At 46.4% G+C, this 20,125-nt stretch overlaps 1 protein-coding gene across 1 annotated transcript in view; it reads right to left on the bottom strand.

The window, feature by feature from the left end:
• Window positions 1–7,611: 7,611 nt before the first annotated feature.
• LOC8028048 (DNA ligase 1) overlaps window positions 7,612–20,125 on the bottom strand; it is a 50,031-nt gene continuing 37,517 nt past the window's right edge. Inside the window, exons 13-17 of the mRNA XM_040207833.3 lie at window positions 19,561–19,643; window positions 15,875–16,027; window positions 12,698–12,895; window positions 10,111–10,203; window positions 7,612–7,775 (exon numbers count right to left, since the gene is read on the bottom strand). Of these exons, the coding sequence (XP_040063767.2) occupies window positions 7,689–7,775; window positions 10,111–10,203; window positions 12,698–12,895; window positions 15,875–16,027; window positions 19,561–19,643 (614 nt within the window). The 3' untranslated portion in view covers window positions 7,612–7,688. The remainder of the gene's footprint in view (window positions 7,776–10,110; window positions 10,204–12,697; window positions 12,896–15,874; window positions 16,028–19,560; window positions 19,644–20,125) is intronic.

Genomic DNA, 20,125 nt, shown 5'->3' with positions numbered 1-20,125 from the left:
TGTGGAAAGACTTTTCGAAGGATCTCATGATCATAAAAATCTTACTTGAAAAAAAGCGATTTGTGGATTTTTTCGTCCCACGACGACAAAACTATTTTTCCCGAGTGGCACTTCGATGTGAGTCTCGGGACAAGCCGGCTTTTTGATATCCTCGCCAGCCGAGTGCAGCTGTAGCCTCCACCGTGGTAAGGAGAAACTAGCGCCACGAGGCGCTAGTGGCAGAAAGGCGAACATACGTACGGTCGGAGACGAAAATTGGTCTCGAAAGACTGCCAGATGGCGCCACCACTGTCATTGGCGTGCGCCCTCCTCCTCCTCCCCCCCCTCCCCGCTTTTTTTTTCTGGTTTGTTTGTTAAACCGCTGTCGCGCCGGCCGCTGTAAGCGGCCAGCACGGCACCTGTCTAGCAGACGAGCCGCGCGCGGTATACTTCACAACAAATGCGCTTCACGTGATATTACCAGTGCAATAAAACAGAAACAGCACGTTCATTGAAATGTATTTTTTATTGAACCCCACTCAAATGAGTTGCGGTATTTCAAACACGTAACTACGAACTCCGTTGGCAGTCCACCGCCCTCCAAGGGGAACGAAGAACTGTATACAAATTTTTCTTAAAGGACCATAAAGTGAAGATGCCTTTTAGAGTGGTTGTAAACGAAAACAGAACGTGGCAAAGAGATGTGTCTAAGTTTCTGCAGCATGGGTTAGGTCAGGTCAGTTTGGACAAATCTTTATCGCTGAGAAACACGGAATGTATTCAGTTTTTGGAACACAACCATGGGAGGAAGAGTTTGGTATTCTCCACGGATATAAAAGATTTGTATTATTCTCTGGAAAAGAAGAGGTTGATGAATGCCGTGAAGGAGGTGCTAGAGTTGAATCTGGTAAAGTTTCAATCAGGATCGGGCGTAACAGTGGAAAGCTTCCTTACCGTGTTAGATCTCTATTTAAAGTCAACAGTCCTCGAATACAATAATCGAAAACACATCCAGAAAGAAGGTGTATGCATAGGCTCGTCAGTCGCTCCATTGTTAGCTGAGATATACCTCAACAGTTTGGATAGAGAGTTGTTCGACAGGATGATGGAGTTGTCACCTAACGTGGGCTTCATCAGAAGATATGTACATGATATTTTTGTCTGCACGTTTGAAGAAGGAAAATCTGAGTATCTTGAAAAGCTTATTAGGTCAATGGCCCCGGAGTTGCATTTCACAGTAGAAAAACCAGAGGAGAGCATGTTGCAGTTTTTGGACTTGCGCATTCAGGTGAAAAATGGCTTATGTTGGGAATATGGTAAGAAGATGGCTAAACCGGTGCTTCCCAAACAAAGTTGTCACTCTAAAATTATTAAGGCGGGAGTTGCGAAATCATTAATTGCTAATGCACTAAAAAGGTCATGTACCCATTTCATGAGTCAAGCTTTAAAAAGACAATGGAGTAGACTGGAGGACGCGGGGTATGAAGAGACTTTTCTAAAACAACAACTTTCTATTCAAATCGGGGGTGGTTCTCATTTGAACCCGTTCGCATTTCTACCTTCTCGTTTTTACCTTCTCATTTCAACCCAGCGCAAAACAACTTTCGCGTTTCTCCCTTTCTCATTTAAACCGTTCTCAAAACAAACTTTCGGGTTTTGACCCTTCTCAAAACGACTTTTCTCATTTTAACCTTTCTCATTTCAAATTTTCTCAAAACATACTTTCTGGTTTTGACCATTGTCAGAAAGACTTTTCTCATTTTAACCTCCCTCATTTCGAACCCAAATTAATCCAACATCATGATCTCGCAATCTTTCTGCGGTATTTATGGCGAATTCGGGTAATTAATTGCCTTCGAGCCCTTGCCTGTGGCACCGGCGACCAAAAACACGCCAGCGGCGCATTACGTCTCCACCCGAATGCAAAGCACAATGAACTGGCGTTTTCATTTGACTGGGTCGCGAGTGAGCTCTGTTAACTTTTTCTTCCATCATTCTATGGTACCATGAGCACGCTGCATACGCCAACAACATAAATTACAACTCTTTGAGATGTGTCTAAACAGAAGCGGCTTCACAAAACTTCTCAAAATATTGGCATTACCACAGTCCGTACAGCTGACAGAATATTAAAATATAAAATCAATGAAAGGGCAGATGTATAAATCAGTGTGGTGGCTGCCCGCACGCGCGTCAAATTTCAATAAACTTTGCTTGGATTTTCGATTAACTGTTGCCACGGAGGCTTGCCAGCGTCGCTTTCCATATTCTGTTTACTCTTAGTAGAGAGTTTTTGTAGATCGTTCCCGTGACTCCGATAACGATACCCGATACTCCGCCACCGCCTTCCTTGCGCATGCATAGTATCGTTATCGGGGCTATCGGAACGATCTACTCAAACTCTCTAGTACCTTTTTTGGAATCCTCAGTCTTCTCATTGCACCCACACTCCTTGAAATTGTAATGCGTGTTCAAGTTTCAAACTGCATCACTATGCATACTTCTTTTTTCAGCGGTGTAATACCTTGTTATTACAGAGTTGTAAAATAAAGTGATGTATGATGCAGCCCGTGTCTCAGAGCAAACACACCTTGCTCAGGCTGGATAATTTCTTCCAAAAATGTTGACTTTCTTTGAAACATAAATTATCTTTCTCTTCGTTGTTTTTGCTATCTTGTCTCAGAGCACAAAAGGGTGCCTGTCTCGATGGCTTCGTTTGCCACTCGAACCCGCTATTTGCCGCCTCAGCGAGCATTGTTTCGTTTGGTTCCCTATCCCGATTCGGATCTGACGATACCGGATACAGTCTGGCAGACAAGCTGCCCGAGCTCTTGGAGGTCGGGAAAATTTCTGCTGGTAAATTGCCGGTATACGCCTCAGAAGCGCAACCCGAAAAGCTTGCACCCGCCAGCCTTTGACCACGCGAACGCCCTTGCCGAAGATATGGGAAAACTTTTTTTCAGAGAAAATGACCACCCGAATTGGCCATTTCAAGCAATAACACACGACTAGCACAATGATCCATCCGCTCCAAACGACGACATCTTAACGACATACAGCGACAGAAGAGAAATGAATCACGATCATCTGGTGGGCTAGTTGGTTGATCATATTGTTGAATTAACAGCGCAAATACGACAGGAAGGAGAGATAAGGGAGACAGGATAGAGCGCTGAACTAACAACTGACGTTTAATAAAAAGAGAAAGAGGAAGAAGAACCGAAGAATGCTTTTAAAACATGCATAATGAAAACCCGCAAAAACATATGCTATAGCTTGAGTTGCCTGAAAATGAATTGCTAAGAATACCGAGCTTTAAGCTGGTCGCTTAAACGACTTGTTGAAATCGATTGAGTCCTAGGACGACGTGAACAGAAATTCCGGTAGAAAAAAGAAAGAGGAAGTTTACGTTTAAAATATTCACCGAATCTAAGGACCGTTAAAGATCGCGACTTAAAAAGTAAAGTTCTTTTCGTGACAAGGCCACGGACGGCGCGCTTACGCAGGCATCCCCACAGGACAGAATAACCTGTGCCTCGTAGAGCTCGCGAGTTCGTCGTTCCCCTAAACGTTTCAGGATTTTTGTTTTCCTGAACAAGGCGGAGCACTGGCAGTCCCTGACATGTATGGCAAAGTGGCCTGATGGCGACGACTTTAGTGACACGGCATGTTCTCTTAGACGATCGTTGACACACCTTCCTGTCTGACCCACATACACTTTCCCACAAGTAAACGGTACTTCGTAAACGACCGCACATTGGCATTCGACGTATCTTTGTTGATGTTGAACTCCGCACCCATCTTGCTGCTGCTGCTTGTTGTTAATTTTCGGACACAACTTCTTTAGTTTGTCCGGTGCAGACAACACGACTTTGACGTTATACTTCGATGCAATCTTCTTAAGGTTGTGGGAAATGCGGTGAATGTATGGAAGCACAGCCTGTCTCCCTTATCTCTCCTTCCTGTCGTATTTGCGCTGTTAATTCAACAATAAGAGAAATGAAGTACCGAATCTGCGCTAGCACTTTTGAAACCACGTCACCATGTGACCACGTAGCTACATCAACAGACTCGGGGTGGCACGCAGGCATAAGGAAAATTGTTTCATGTGCTATGCAAGAGATGGTGCCGCTTCGCTTCATCTTCAACCTTCATCCTCAACTGTTTTTCCTTCTTTCTATGCCTCACTACGGTGTTCAAATGACAACGGGTTCAAATGAGAAAGGGTCGAAACGCGAAAGGTTAAAACGCGAAGGGTGTTTTGCGAATGGGTTCAGACGAGAAGAGTTCAAATAAGAATGGGTAGTTTCGAGATACACCCCAAATCGGAGACAAGCGGGATGAAACAAGTGTGAGGAACCGCCGAGTTGCTATACCGTATTTTCACGATATTTCCCATAACATAAAAGCGTCGGCAAAGAAGTTTGGCGTAGAAACAGTGTTCACATCCAATTTTAAGTTATGCAAACTTACACCTTTTGAATCGAAACAGGAAGTTTGTCAGAAGGCACATTGCGAAAAGTCGGTACCATGTGAGAATTCTGTGGTTTATGAGATTCCCTTGGAGTGTGGATTTAAATACGTAGGTCAGACGTCGAGATGTCTAAATGATAGACTGATGGAACACAAACGGGATGTGAAAAACAACGCGTCCAATTCCGAGTTAGCCAGGCACCTTCTAGAGTGTAATAATTGTAAAGCCAACTGGTCTGATACGGAAGTAATTCACAAAGAATGTAATGATATGAAACGTGTAGTTCAAGAAACGATTCGTATAAAAACGTCTTGCAACTGTATAAGTCAGGCGTCATTGCAGTTTGGGAACGAATGTAAACAATTTCTACGCTTGTAAAAATTTTTTTGTAGTATTAGCGTTGTTTATATGTGTATCCTTGGATAGTTCGAGAAAGTCGCAGTGTTTAGCCATTTGTGGTTCGTGGTAGGAGGGCAATGTCGTTCTCAGTTTTGGAGATGGCCCCAGTTCCGGCTGTTAGCAGTTGGATTAAGTGAGTTGTTAGAGGAGATGCACCTTTGAAGGTCAAACCCTTTGTGTTCAATAGTGATTTCACCTACGTTCGCCGGGTGGCGGTGGTTATGCTAGAATGTGACCCTTTGTGTGAGTGTCTCACAGCCGAGGTCAAGGGAGACAAGAGAAGGTTTACCTAAGTGTCATTGTCCTCTTGTCATGTATTTTTTTTTCTTTTTGTAGAGACGGCGTTGGAGATGGGGTGTATAAAGCGTGTACGAAATAAACTTTGCAGCTGAGTTTGAGACGTTGCCTCCTCTTTTTCTACCTTCTGTTGTGTTTTCTTTTCTGCCCCAGCCTCAGGTTTACAATCGTGTTCAACTTACACCAGCTCGCCTGCTCTCTAACTATTTTTTCGGGTATACACGACGTTTCGGGCATCCGCCCGAAACGTCGTGTATACCTCCTTGTCCGCGTATTTTTTCGAGAAGCACAACCTTATTACTTGCGATTATGTGTTTTGGCTCATTGTGCTCGGCAGTGACCCCATTCTCTTAAACGTAGTAAAAGTTGTCAAATATATAAAACGAAATTAATTACTTTAATGTACGAACTAAGAGAAAAGCACTTATCATCGAATTATCTAAATGGCTCTATAAACAACTCCCACAAACCAAAATCCTGAATACCCAAACAAACAAATCAACACCGAAATAAAGCAAAAGACTTGCAGGTGAGCTGCATAAGAATAAACGATAAATAAACCATTAACAAACTCGCTAATAGGCAATGCTATTAAGAAAGAAAGAAAACAATTACTTTTTTAGAGTGACTACATCTCTGACTGTAGGTGCTTTATCGGTACTCTATCCTGAGATATAAAAACGAAGCTGCCAAATTAACTGAAGATTGCTCTGAGAGCAACTCACCCAGAGGAACCAGTCCTTGCAGCAACGGATTCGTAACAACAACGGTGGGGCACGCGTTTTTCCACAAACGAATCTTCCTACAGCATGCAAACGCGGTAGTGCCGAAGTGCTCGCTGCACAAACGACGCTGGCGCAGCTTACTCGTCGGCAAGCCGGGCAGGCTTCCAAAGCCCTGGTGATTTGCATAAGCAATCCATTTCGATGCTCTAGTGGAAAGATTGAGTTTCGAACGCTGACAAAAAAAAAAAAAACGATATAGATGTTCACCTGTCGTCTGTTGGAAACCAAAAGAATAAGCACTCCGAGTTCTCTTGAAGAATGGTTACACCACTTCGCCGCGCTGTAGACTCCATAATACGCCGTCATGAGGCACGCAACACACTCGGTAGAATTTCTGTCAAATTAGAGACGTACATCTCCAATTATTATAAGCGCGCAGCAGCGTTGCACCGTACTGCCGTAAAATCCGCACTTTCGATTTCAGCACGTGCGGAACGGTTTGAAAGCTTGGAGTGACAAGCGAGCGCAAACAAAACAAAAAAGACAAAAACGGTCGTTTCCCCTCGTTCTTACTGATTGGTCGGAAGAGCCCAGAGTGCTTCACTTACGATAGCAAAGATCATATACACGTCGCCAGCACTCAAAATCATAGCGGCAAATATGAGCATAACAGTTTGGTCGGAGTCGGCTGGGTAGACCTACGAATCTGCTCTTTGGATGGACGTAGGAGAGAGAAGCCAGCGATGCGGCGCCCCTATCGGCCCGACCGGGAACTCCGTTAGCTGCATTCGGCTGTCCTCGCCACCGTTCGGTTCACTGCGGGCCTTGAAACGGCTGATAAAGGAAAATGCTGAAAATAGGCTCCTGAACATTCTACGATTATCACCAAAGGTTCAGCGACATTCGCCACAATACAACACGTGGCCTAATATGGCCACACGGCCGACGTTTGAATCGAAGCTTCAATTATGCCTTTCACATTCAGAAATAAGTTGAACATGATCAGCTCAATCTGCTAATCACAATCGCACGCTTGTGTTTGGACGAGTGGCTATACTTTTCCTTCCAAAGGACCGATTCCAGTGGGCGCTCGGAGATCGGCCACCAAACAGCACGAAGCGTCAGGAGAGCTGGACCAATTGACGTCACAGACGTGACGTTGCTTGGTACAGCACAGGCTTAGGGGTTGGCGTGGTTGTCGGTCGACGCGTTACAACCTGTTCATGTTACGTGACATTCTGATGTCACATCACAAAGAAGTGACGTTTGGCGGAGAAATTTTCCGGCTGAGCTTAGTGGACTAATGCCGGCGTGCAGTGGGATTGTGTGCAGTGCCTCAGCCATCGCCGCAGTTCACGTGCCAAACACGGCAAGGAGTTGCGAGTTTTCACAGCGGAGCTGTTAAGGGTTAGCTTCCCCAGGGTCGCCTCCGCCAGCAAAATGTCGACAATACTCCGGACAGCTACCGCCATCCATGAGCGACAGCGGCAACCAGACAACCGGCTTGCCACTTGTCTGGTTTCTGCCGTCGCTTATAGATGGTGGCAACCTTTCCAGCCTCTCCACTCTGGCTTGCCAACTTGTGGCCGGCCATTACTTCATTTCCACCATAGTACAGCTTAGCTGGTCTTCCTTCTTCACCAGAGGGGAAAGGCTGAAAGTTTTCTTTTTAAGGCTCCCCAGGATTGCCCGACAAGCCCAAGTTGGTGATCACTTTGCATACTGATAGACACGACGTCGACACACTGACCTTTTAATTCCATCCAGTGCTTGCTAAAAGCTTATTTACAAGTTTACAAGGGCAGAGGGGCAGTTCAGTAGAAGTCTTCCTCGTCCTGATTGGCCGTCGAGGCGGGGGCCTTGTTCTTGATGTGATCCTGGTTCCTGTAGAGTTCCGCAATCTGCAAGCAACAGGTGAGCTCAGTTAGAGAAACCAGTTTGTTCGACCATGTCAACTCCTGTTCTTCCTTTAGCGATTTCTGAAATCTGCCCTCGCTGAGGCAGCGCACGGTTCGGTACTCCACAGGTGGTGACGCAGAGCTGTTGGCAATAGCCCGGTGATATTCAATTGGACATCCTGCGATTGAATATAGAGTGCAACTATAGTGCGACCCACTTACAACAATACCACATATAACAGTTTCTAAATTTTCTAGACTGGAAACGATCAGTTTCTAGACTGAAAACAATCAGTTTCTAGTCCAGATACAATGATGATTGGTTATGACGATTTAAATTTCGGGTTTTCTCATTATTGTTATAAGTGAGTTTCACTGTACCACGGGACATTAATAAGCTTGACTACAAGATATGCCAATGGAACTTAAAAGACGTGCAGTTATAGATATAGCCAAGAAAACCGCTATGACGTAAAGAAAAGTGGCAATGACAAAACTTGTCAACAAGACTGAAAAAAATCATGAGCCATTCAACTCTGCGAAGGTAGATGACCAGCAAAGCTGTTGTGTTGGCACACTACACAGACCCGCCCCAAGGAGTCGGAGGAAACTAGACACGCGCGACAGGACCACCACCCTGGGAGAGCGGAAAGAAAGGAAACTAGGCACGCAATCGCTTGGAACGACAACAAAGAGAGGGCGGTACGAGCATGGACATGGCCGATCTTTGAGAAACTTCTGTTATCTACCTGAGAGTCTACTGATCTTGAAAATGGTGCCTATTGATGACTAATCTACTGAATAGGGCTATTGCTAAATTACTCAAGCATCAAGAAGAATGCAGGGAATGGTGTTCCACGTGCCAGCGTCTGCAGCAGTAACTGTTCTAAAGCAAAAGCCTAAAACAAATGGCATCTTGCAAGTGTGTTTGGCAACGCGTTATTTTGGTTATTTACTTTGAATCTTTAATATGGGGAAGGCAAGCGCGTTGGGCGTCTACGTTTGCAGCAGTAACTGTTCTAAAGCAAAAGCCTAAAGGCCCGTTCACACCCTTGCAACCGAGTACGACCGAGAGAGACTAGACCTGTTGAAACCACTTAAAATTTCTAAGAACGAGAGAACACACTGGCACTGGCGCCATCCATGCGGTGACCCTGGAACTGCATTTCACAAGAGCGAAGGTTTGGCGGGATTTCCAAGGTCAAATGTGCATAATATCTATGAGAAAGGCTCGTTTATAACATAGACAAAAGTTTTTCGAGCCAAAAAAAAAAGGATAACGCGCGAGAGAAAAAAAAAATGTGCCGGACCGCCAAGTTTACACTGCTACCCAATAGATGGCGCCAGTGTGTCCTCTCGTTGTAAGAGGTTTCAAGGCACCCAGTTCTAAGAGGTCGCAAGAGTGTGAACGGGCCTTAAAACAAATGGCATCTTGCAAGCGTGTTGGTCAACGCTTCATTTTGAATATTTACTTTGAATCTTTTATACGGGGAAGCATGAGCGTGCAGTGGTGCGAGCGTAGTTATTGGTTGCTGCACACAAAAAATCTCCGGAAGCTATAAACAGCTTCACTGTCAAAGAGTACAATTAATATTGATAGATAGCCAAGAAAACAGCTACATGCCAGTACAAACAACAGTGGCAATGGCAATGGGCACAAAACCTCTACAGCAGAGTCGCTGCTCTCTTTCTCCCAGACTGCTTTCACACACGGCAAGGCTCTCTCTCTCTCTCCCCCCCCTCTCCCCCTGTAGACCGCCACTGTTCCGAAAAACCCACGTGATCGCGGGGACAGCGCTCACCGTGATCCATGAACCCTTCGGCAACCACTGTTGCGGAATACCCACGTGGTCACGCTGTTCGGACACGCTCCCTCACCTCCCCGCTGCCGCCCCCCAGGTTCCGTTCCCGTGTCTATCTGCGCTTCTACGCGAAGAGCTCCCATACATACTTCCGCTTCTTCCACCACAGGTGTGATCGCGGGCGCCCTTGTTCCCAAAGCAATTCAGCCAAAAAAAAAGCGTGTCTCTGTGTCCTTCTCCAACACGCATGACGTCTCGCACAATCTTCCACCAAAGCACACATCTCCTCGCGCACCTGTCATACATCAAATCCACCGAAAGCAAACAACCAGTTGCAAACATTGTACAGCGCCCTGGCTGAAGGCAAACCTCCTTCTACGTGCCTTTCCACAACGCAGCGGCTACCGCCGTCAATCGCAGCGCGCTTTGTACGGCTGTTTGCAATTTCTGATAACTGTAAAACATCAATGGCATTTCTGATAAAATAAAGCCTCGGTCGAGATTGTCACTGCATATTCCACAGAAAGTGACAGTACCTGCCGTGCGGAAGTGGCCTGTTCGGGGTTCTTGTCGTCCCGTATCCTGAGGAAACGAGGAAACCGCAAGGATATCCCCTTCTCGGGATCCACCTGGAGGGAGAGAGGATTCGCCGGGATCGGCCATCTTGAAGCACCCTAGCAGGGAATGTTGCGAGGTGCACGCTAGAGCCGCTGAAAACTTATGGCAAATTGCTAGGCGATTGTGTCGCACACGTGAAATCTTGCATCGACGAACGTTTAGCGACACTCTAAGTTTCCAGACGCCTACTTCCACGGCTCTCCTCGCATACCATGTGTACCCTTGACAGTTGTGCCTAGAATGAAGCCATACTACCCCTAATTGGGATGATAGGCCTGGCGATGTTCTAGAGCCTTCCATACTTCCGAGCTCCCCTCACTCAGTGTGCACGGGTGGATGAGCTCCCCCTTGCCTACCTCTCTGGTCACATGACCTCCCCCATTAGCCAATCAACGTCGAGCACTTCACCCCTCCTCTCCTACTCGTCGACCAATCGGTGACGAGCCTCGCAGCCACACTTTTATCCTGGCTTCACGAAATGCCGAACACTTAGCCAAAGAATGTTTCACGTTTAGAAGCTACGCTCAAGAGTACTGATGCCCTATTTCACCGTTTTCTTGTGGGAGCTGCCATCTTGGTGCTCGCAATAGACCTATATTACCCAAGCGTCAAGGAGAATGCAGGGATTGGTGTTCCACGTGCCGCACGTGCTGGCCTCAGCAGTAGTAACTTTTCTAAAGCAAATACCTAAAACAAATGGCATCTTGCACGCGCGTTCGTCAACTCTTTATTTGGGTTATTTACTTCAAATCTTTTATACGGGGAAGACGTCCACGTGCGGCGCGTGGAACACCGATCCCTGCATTCTCCTTGATGCTTGGGTAATATAGCAAATGGTCTATTGGCGACCGTTCCGGTTAGAACGTGTGACTTCCAAAGTTTTAAATGGAATCTTTTGAAGCTCTGGCAGTATTGTTTTGTTTTGTCACGGACTGTTTTGACATTTCTGGAGGACAAAAAGGAGGGTTTTCCCGCGATTTCAAGTAACTGGTAATCGTGACTTTGAGCGCTAACATAGCTGAGGTGTTGACACTCAGAAGTGAAGCTCATTTCGTGGCTCTACTAACGACGCTTCAGCCATCTTGGTGCTCAAAAATCATTGTTACCGGTTGTCCAAAGCCTTATCTGGAATCGTAGATAACACTTTTCCATCCTCCCGAAATGTAAAGATGTCCGCGCAAAGCGAAACGATATCGCCCAAACTTCCTGACGGCGGACCTAAAGCTCGTCACGAAGCCGCACTTATTTTCTAATCGTAGCTATTGCCTATAGCACCCGGCCTGCACCGGGCCACAAAATGGCGGCGCCCACTAGACAATCGAAGAATAGAGTGTCAACACACATAGCTTATTTTATCCAGACGGAGGCATAAAACACCACCAAGAGTGTAAAAGTGAATAGAGAGGAAATTTATAGCGCGAGCATTAAATTATCAGCTGCGAGGCAGTGAAAATAGAATCTATTGCGTGTTGTTTCGAGGCAATGATGCACAGACCAACTCATTTTGTACCCTTAACTTTAAACTTTCTCGTGCAAAGTGTCTCTGAAAGGAAGCCCTGCCAGAGCTGCCGCTCCAACTCGAGTGAAATGCAAAGTTTTGCAACTCTTGCGGTCGCACGCGCCGGTCTTTAGCCCGCTGCTTCGCGTCTTCCCGTTTCCTCCGAAGCGCGTGCTCGTTCTTTTCCCCTTTACCTCCTGCACACCTTCCCACCGTACGTGCGAGTGCCCTCGCTCAATACCTTTCACGGGGTGTCTGCAAACGACACCTTTCTGAACGGTTTCATCGCATCCCTTTTGTAAGCTCATTGACATGACGTTTCTTATGACCAAATGGCGCTCGTGAACACACTGTAAATAGCAAGGTGATAGTGCCGAATTTCCGGTCGCCCACCGACGGCCAACACGCAGCACAAACTGGTCACGAACTCGCGTTCAATCGGCGATGATGAAAATTCCAGCCAAACTCCGATGCAGCACTTGAGCGACGCTTTTTCCCTGACAGGACAGCGTCACAGCGAGTGGCTAGCAGTCGGTCAAATAACGCATTCCGCGACACCCGTTTTCACTCATACTTTTTTGCTGGAACTAAATTTTTGTTGGGACAGGGCAGAGATTTGAAGTGCCGGCTTCTCGGACGTTGTTTGTTCCCCCTCCGGGACTCCTTTCCACGCACGGGCGGGATGGGACACCAAACACATCGGTCGAATACGCATTCAGAGCGCCGCACCGCCGCAAAGAACCGAGGTGATGCGCCGTAATAAACAAACGCACGAATTGAGTCACTGCTTTGAGCACTGGCTCAATTCGGTGAGTGCGTGCTCAATGAATTAAGCACACGCTCACTGTCTTCGGCTGTGCGTGCACACTCGAGGCTCGGCAGATGCCAATGCGCCGTCGCGCTAGGGGCGGGACAACCGAAACTCCTCCCCGCTGTTTCCGTTCCGTTGGCAACTATAATGACGATAGCAAGGGAGGGAAGCTCCCGCGAGATTGCGTCCTCCTCACCAGTCCGAGGGCGGCCTTGTGGACGGGGGAGACCGAGAGGTCGGCGCACTTGATCTCCCAGACCTGGACCGCTTCAAACCAGTCATCCGGCTCCAGGTTGCTGTCGAAGCGGTAGTAGGACTTGGCCGCCTCAATGCGGTGCTCCTTGAAGAACTCGGAGTGGCGCTCCAGGTCCTCTTCCTTGAAGCCCGTCCCAATCTGGAGCCGTTAAAAGAGCCATCAAAACGGTCGTCGAGAGATGCCATTGAGACAGCCGTCGAGACGGTCGTCAAAATTGCTGTCAAGACTGCGTTGAATGGTAGTCAAGACAGCAGTCGAGATGGCCGTCAAGATTGCTCCGACACTTCAGTCAAGACAGTTGCCAAAAGGTCCACCGAAAGAGCTTTTAGGACCATCGTCAAGACCCCACTCAAGACCACCCTCAAAATTTCACCGTTTTATGCACGTACTGACATGTTTAAACACAGTTGTTTCCTAGATCAATTGAACGTTGGAATCTGCTACCCGGTAACATCCGGTCATTACCTCCAGACGAGTTTCTGTGTGCGGTTGACAGGGGTTGATCTTATTTTACAATGTTTTAGGTTTTTTCTGTCTTATTCAATATTGAATTGTGATTTCTCCCCCCACTCCGGCAATAGCCCCAATAGGGCCGTAGCATGTAAAAATAAATAATAAAAAGATGGCAATCAAGACAGCCATTGAAGCAGCCATCAAAATCACACTCAACACATTCTGCCATAAAAATGAATTAAAAGGGCCATCAGAACCACCCAGTCGCCAGAGGACCCCAAGGAATCCCTCAACTCTGGGGTTGTGCAAAAATTTGAATTTTCCAATAGTAGTTTGAATAATAGGCTATTAGATACTCGCTTGGAGATGGACTACAATATTTATATTTTTCTAAGTGTTGATTGCGGCAAATTAGCAAATTTGACCGCGCTTCTTGCTTAGCACCAGTGTACTGGGGAGAAGTGACGCATGTGGAAGCAAGCTCCGCAGGTGTTGCTTCTCCGCAGTGCAACAGTGCTTGGTAAGAAGTGTGCTCAACAAGGCTAACCCTCCACGATCAGCACTTCGAAAAATACAAATATCGCGGTCACATGCTTAGAAGGAAAGCACGCTTTCAAAGTGGGATGGTGCACACGTGCACCCTGGCACATCTGAAGAAAAAAAAAAAAACTGTGGGAATGTTGATATCTACACTACAATAAAATTTGCAAACTTAAACTGTGGCTTTTACACAAGAGTATTGCAAACTTAAACTATGACTTTTAAACAAGAGTATGTTAGGCAGAGCTGTACTAACAACCTCTTTTGCCATTCACGATCGTCTTTCTTTTCTCGTCTCGAATTTGACATTTAAGAAAGGAACTTTGCACATAGTAGCAAGAAGATATACAAATCCCCTCAATCAGGTATAGGTGAGCATCTCTGTAGGTTTTATTTTATGTCGAGTACATCATTTACTTGCCATCCCCATCTAGACATTAAGACATTCTGAGGCCACTGTCCACAAATATGGTTGGACTAAAATTAAATTAGCTTAGACATGGACAAGTGGAAGGCTTGGGGACATCCTTCACGAGTTCAGCTGAGTTTTAGTTTAGAAGCCGACGACCGATTTGCGCTTTCTACTTTTCTCTCGTTTCCTCCTTTCCCATTTCTACCCTTTCCACCATTGCCTGTTTCCCCCTTTCCCTGCCCTCCCCTCCAACCACTGCTCTGCTAAGCCCAAGACAGCTAAGCCACAGACTCCAAGTAGAAAAAAATTGACCGCATCTCCACGTGGTGAATGATGTTGATTGGGGCGAAGCTCTGGTGGTGCTTGTCTGCGTAGACGCTGGGCCGCAACATGCCAAGCCTTTTGTTCGTTTTCATCCATGTCAGAAAGAAAATATGTGGTACGGAACGTGGTTATATACGCATTTGAGCATTTGACCGCAGCGCCCTCTCGTCTATAAACATTGAGCCAATGCATGCAAAGTTTAAAGGCCGACGACCAGTTCGCGCTTTCCACTTTTCCCTTGCTTCCTTTTCTCCCTCCTTCTACTCTGTCCACCGTTGCCTGTTTCCTCCTCCCTTATGGTGAGGAGGATGTTCTGCCTTGCAGAATCTCGAGTCTGGTAGCCGGCCTTTAACGCGATTATATACGCATTTAACCACAGCGCACTTTCCCGTATAGACATTGAGCAGCTACATGCAACGTTTCATCCATGACAGAAACCTCAGCTCTTGAGTTACTACCACATCTCAGAGCCCCCTACTCGTCCCACAGTCGTGGCCGAGCGGTTAAGGCGACGGACTAGAAATCTATTGGGGTCTCCCTGCACATGTTTGAATCCTGTCAACTGCGCAAACATTTTTTTTTTTTTTTTTCTACGTCAGCACATGAGCTTACGAGCACGAGCACCAGTAAGATTGATGTGAGCATAAACGCCGGACGGACAAGGCTAGACCCTAAGGAGCCTCGCCCATAAAAAAAGGGGATTGCAATACAAAAGAGCAACCCCAACATCATTGACACACGGCCTCAAGTCCGTGAGTTACAATCATTGGCACCACTGCAGATTTTACAGCGGAGCTGTTAAGGGCTAGTTTCCCCAGGATCGTGTCGGTCCTCAAATGACCTGATGACACAGAACTCTAGACAGCTGCTGCGACCTAAAAGCAAAGGCGGCAACCAGACAAACAGCTTGCCGGTTGTCTGGTTGCTGCCGTAGCTCATAGATGGCGACAACCTTTCGAGCCTTTTCACTCTGGCTTGCCGACTTGCAACCGGCCATTACTTTATCCCACCATAGGACAGCTTCGCTGGTCTTCCATCAGCCTTTCCAGCTGTCTAAAAAAAACATTTCAGCCTTTCCACTCTTCCAGAGTGGAAAGGCTGAAAGTTTTTTTTAGACAGTGTGCCGTGCACTGGTATTTCTTCATATGTTCCCCTTGGAGTTTTGATTTATTTTTTTAGTGGTCTCATTTTTCCCAGGAAGGGAGCTATGCCTCGATATTTGATGAAGCCAGGTGCACCACTAAAACACTCCCTGATGAAAAATTTCAAGCAAGCTTTATACTGATAAAAAACTCTATGTGGCACCAAAGTTGGGGGCTGTCAAAGATGAGCTTCAGCCACTCCATCGTGCCACATGGAAAGAATGTTACTGGGTTCCACTGGGGTACCTTGCAGAGCGACTGGAACTCCTCGTTGTCAGGGTCGTAGCAGGCGAGGAGGAAGCCACCGTAGGTCCCCGTGCGCTTCCCTTTCCCGTGGTAGCCTCCGAGAACGACCACGTCCACTGTGTCTCCCACACCGTCCAGGTAGTCTTTTTTCAGCTGAGGCAAAAAGAAATAATGCAAAGAAACATTTATAAAGCTGAGGGGCACGGAATGTGGGGTGCAATTCCTCCTCTAAATTTAACGGGAAAACCTGAATCGGTGCATAAATTATAGACCAATTCAGGAATTGGCATAGGTTGTTGTATACACCAAACCATGAATTGGTGTATATTAGAATATGTCAATCCAATTTTCCTGCTATATACGGAGAGGAAATTACGTGTTGCATTTCTTGGGAGGACATATCTTTTACTTAACAATCGCGCTAGACACGTGCTGCGTACAAAGAAACATTTAGGTCGCATTGTTACGGCCCTAGGAGGGTGACTACCAACCAAAGCTGGGCAGAGACGCTCCAGAAAAGTATTCCCGGAATACCAATACCTTGACGACACGTGTGTTTTAAGGCCCAGATACAAATGCCGATGTAGATTTTGTCCTTTATGCAACGGGATATCCCCGAGTTACTTCTGCCAAAAATGGCCCAAAAGTATCCCAACGGTGGTAGGTTCACCGGAAATGCAAGTGGTAGCACTGGTGTTCCTGTCTTTGTGTCAGTTTATACAGCTCCCCTTACTTCAAACTCCTCATTTATCCAAAAATACCATACCAAATGCCACAAAAAACAAAGGCTTTTGTTTTTATTGGATTTTGTAAGTATTGAAAGCATGCCTAACAAAAGGAGTCTGCTCGAAATGCACCAAGTGTTGCAGGATGGTGCGTCTCCCACTGCTCCAGTTCACCCTGCTAAAGTGAAAGAGTGCAGTTTATCCCGCTATTTTTTTTTTTGTCCTTTCTTCAAGCCACTATTGTTTGTCTATTTTTCTTTTTTCAGTTGCAACCAAAAGTTTTTTCCCCACAGAGAAGGTTATGGGGCAAGCTCATATTATAGAGTTTGTGATCCCCCGCGCCGAAAACGTGTTTTTCAGTATATCGTAAAAACCCGACAACTAATTTTCGATCACAAATGTAAAAAAAAAAATGCCTAAGCCTGGCAGCGTTGTACACATACTTCACTACAGAGATATGTTCTTCAAATGTACCTCGGTCCAGAGACACTCGAAAGTACTAAGATACTAGCGCAATACATTTGTGCCGCGATGCTGCCCAGGCCTCCTACTACCAACCAAGCACCAGAATCTTGGCAAACCATGAACCACCAAACCCACCATTTCATCTCGACACAGTGCTCACATCCAAAGCTGTCCTAATCCGATAGACTACGACATAACCAGGTTGCGCGATTACGTTATACAGTCTAAGCTCGTTATAAGAGACCTTGATTTTGACCAAGATTTCGGTATGTTATAAAAGGAGTATGTTGTATGCTGATATGAAGTTGAGCCAATGGTACATAGAGGAAAATCAACCGAACTTCAGAAATCGGTATGTTATATCCAAATGTCTGTTGTAACCAGGTCTGTTGTAATGAGCTTAGACTGTAATTGCGCGACTTGGTGACCCCTGGAAAAACGCTAAATGACAAAGAGTAATGAAACACCGAAGAAAATGACTAAACTGGCATTAGAGCCCGCCAGTGCAACGACGAGCGAGAGAAATCTCGCCTAAAGGAGACAAATGGAACAAAAGGTCACCCCTCTGCCTAGCATGGCAAAGGCGTCGGTAATGCGGAATGTGACATGCCGGAATGTGACATGCCGGTAACGCGGAATGTGACATGCCGGAACAACGGGAACGCGGCGGCGCCGAGCAGAGACCTGGCACCAGCTTGCGGCAAGGGAGAACCAAACACTCAAAACTACCTCAACCTGTTGCAGTGAAGGAGTTTGCTGTTCTCTTCTCTGTTTTTTTTTTTTTTTTTTTTGCTTTTCTTTTCTTTTTTTTTTTTGCGCCCTTTCTCTGGGAAAGCCTGGAACAAAGCGCCACCGCATGTCTGAACGCGAGATGTTTTTCCCCCACCGGAAGTTACATGGCGGCACTCGGGGAAGAAGTTGGGCTGGCAGTCGGCCTGTCAACTTCCGTTGCCGGCACCTGACCGGATGGGGTCAGGTGCCAGCCATATATAACAATTTTACAATAAAACTGAACCTTCCCAAAATTGTGGTGGTATGAAAAGACGGCTCGCACAGGCATTCTTTACAATAAACTGAAAAATGTCCTTCCACCGTGGCCCTCAAACATTAATTTTAATACCACCACGATTTTGGGAAAGCATAAAGAAAAAGCGACACACGAGGTGTTTCAGGCATTCTACATCCACGGTGGCGCAAAAACCTGCCATTAGCACAGCGTCGGCGGCGTTGTCTAGTAAGGAGCTGGTTGGAATAGGCCTCCTGCGCTGAAGCTTTGAACAAACTGTAGCGCCCTCATTTTGAGTAGTACCAGCTCACCTGATTGAGCCTCGCACTACTTATGGCACGTTGGTTGAGCTTTTTTAATGCTGTGTGGTGGTGAAGAACAAAAAAACACCTTTGGACGCCAGAAATGGGCCCGACTCAACGTTGCAAGACAATCAAAAGTGCCAAATTCATGACACCACCGCTAGGGCACGCGTCTCTTATCTCTGGATGGTGACGTCAGAACGCCTGTGTCGCGACGCTTTCATTTTGTGTTCATTTTCATGTCTACTTTGGAACGCGTGAAACGGCATCTCTTGGCTCACGCTCTTAGCGTCTTAACTTTGAAGGCGTTTGCATTTTTGTTGTTTCTTTGTATTTTCATCGCGATCTCGCGCTCCGCACCAGAGCAGGCACGCTTCTGCATGCGTGACAGTTTGAGACGCTAAAATTTGTACTACCCAAAACAAGGCCTAACAAGTGCCTTTTTGCAGCACCCCCTGGGCAACGCAGGAGGCCTATTCCAGACACTGACAACGAAGGTTCAGCGCGTGCCGTAATGAGTAGATATCGTGGGCAGAAGATGTGCGTGTGAACGCGTGGAATAATGTTTTCTTTCTCCTTGTCTATTTGTAAAAATACATGGCTGCGAGTCAGCGCTCTGTCCTGTCCGGCTTGTCGCTTCCTTTGGAACCTTTTTGCGCTGTTTTATCTCATTATGTTTAACCGCCAATTAGCCCAGCTCTCAACCTTATTGCGTGACTTTTTTGCGCACACTTGGGAACTGCATAACAAGAAACGTATTTCGGTAGGGCACGGCCTAGAAGACTACATAATTCGAAACAAAATATGACACATCCATCAACCAACGCATGTTATCGCGACCATCCGAACGATCCTTTGCGTTATGCGACGACACGCAGCAGCTACAGATGTCAGCCATTGACACTGGCGAAATTCGAGGTGCAGTTTCGTACACACGGCCATGAGAAGTTTAATTAATACGGGGACATCATGTATCAAAATAAAAATTATGTTTGTCTATATAAAGGCTCTCCCGACATAACGAGCGCAAAAACTTTATTACTTCCGGCTTTGACCCGAAAATCCCTTTAAGTCCCCCATGCAATATCAGCAGAAGGGTTGCTTAAGTCTCATGCGACATCAGCAGGATGGTTGCCGAAGTGCCATCCCAATAGGCCGAGCCAACTCACAGTGGCCATGCACACCCACCTTGAGCCAGTTGCGTGAACGTTTGGCAATCTCGTAAGTGGCGTCACTGTCCAGCATTTTCACCATGAGTCCCTCGCAGCTGCCTGAACACGAAACGAAATTCATCGCCGTTCAAACTGGTGCATTGTAAAAATAACTAGAATACACTGTCAAGTTGGTTGGACTGCTTTGAAAACATACAATGAAACATCTTTCAGTTGAACTTGTATAGACAACAGTTATAAGGGAAGCTTGCTTTTGTCAGAACCCTAGTGAAAAGCAACCAAATGAGCTCAGTTAATTTGTTATTAAGGAGTTTCGTTTCCCTTAGAGCAATGTTTGCAGTGAGATTCTACCACATTTCTAAAATACATATAATTCTTCAAGAAGCTTTGGGCCTCCGGGTCATGAAAAGGATAGAAATTTCCAAATTAAATTCTATGTCGGTGATGTGGGATGCTATGCAGCACATAAGGAGCAATGGTTTCGATTTGTTTTAGAAGACACCAAACGCCACGTGACGTCACGGTGTCGTGCCGTCACGCGACGTCACGCTACATACAGTGCAACCCACTTATAACGATAC

This window comes from Ixodes scapularis, unplaced genomic scaffold (assembly GCF_016920785.2).
Source record: "Ixodes scapularis isolate PalLabHiFi unplaced genomic scaffold, ASM1692078v2 PGA_scaffold6__148_contigs__length_123643588, whole genome shotgun sequence".
Taxonomy (NCBI): Eukaryota; Metazoa; Arthropoda; class Arachnida; order Ixodida; family Ixodidae; genus Ixodes; species Ixodes scapularis.
The sequence above is the reverse complement of the archived record's forward strand: the minus strand, read 5'-3'. Positions and strand labels throughout refer to the sequence as shown.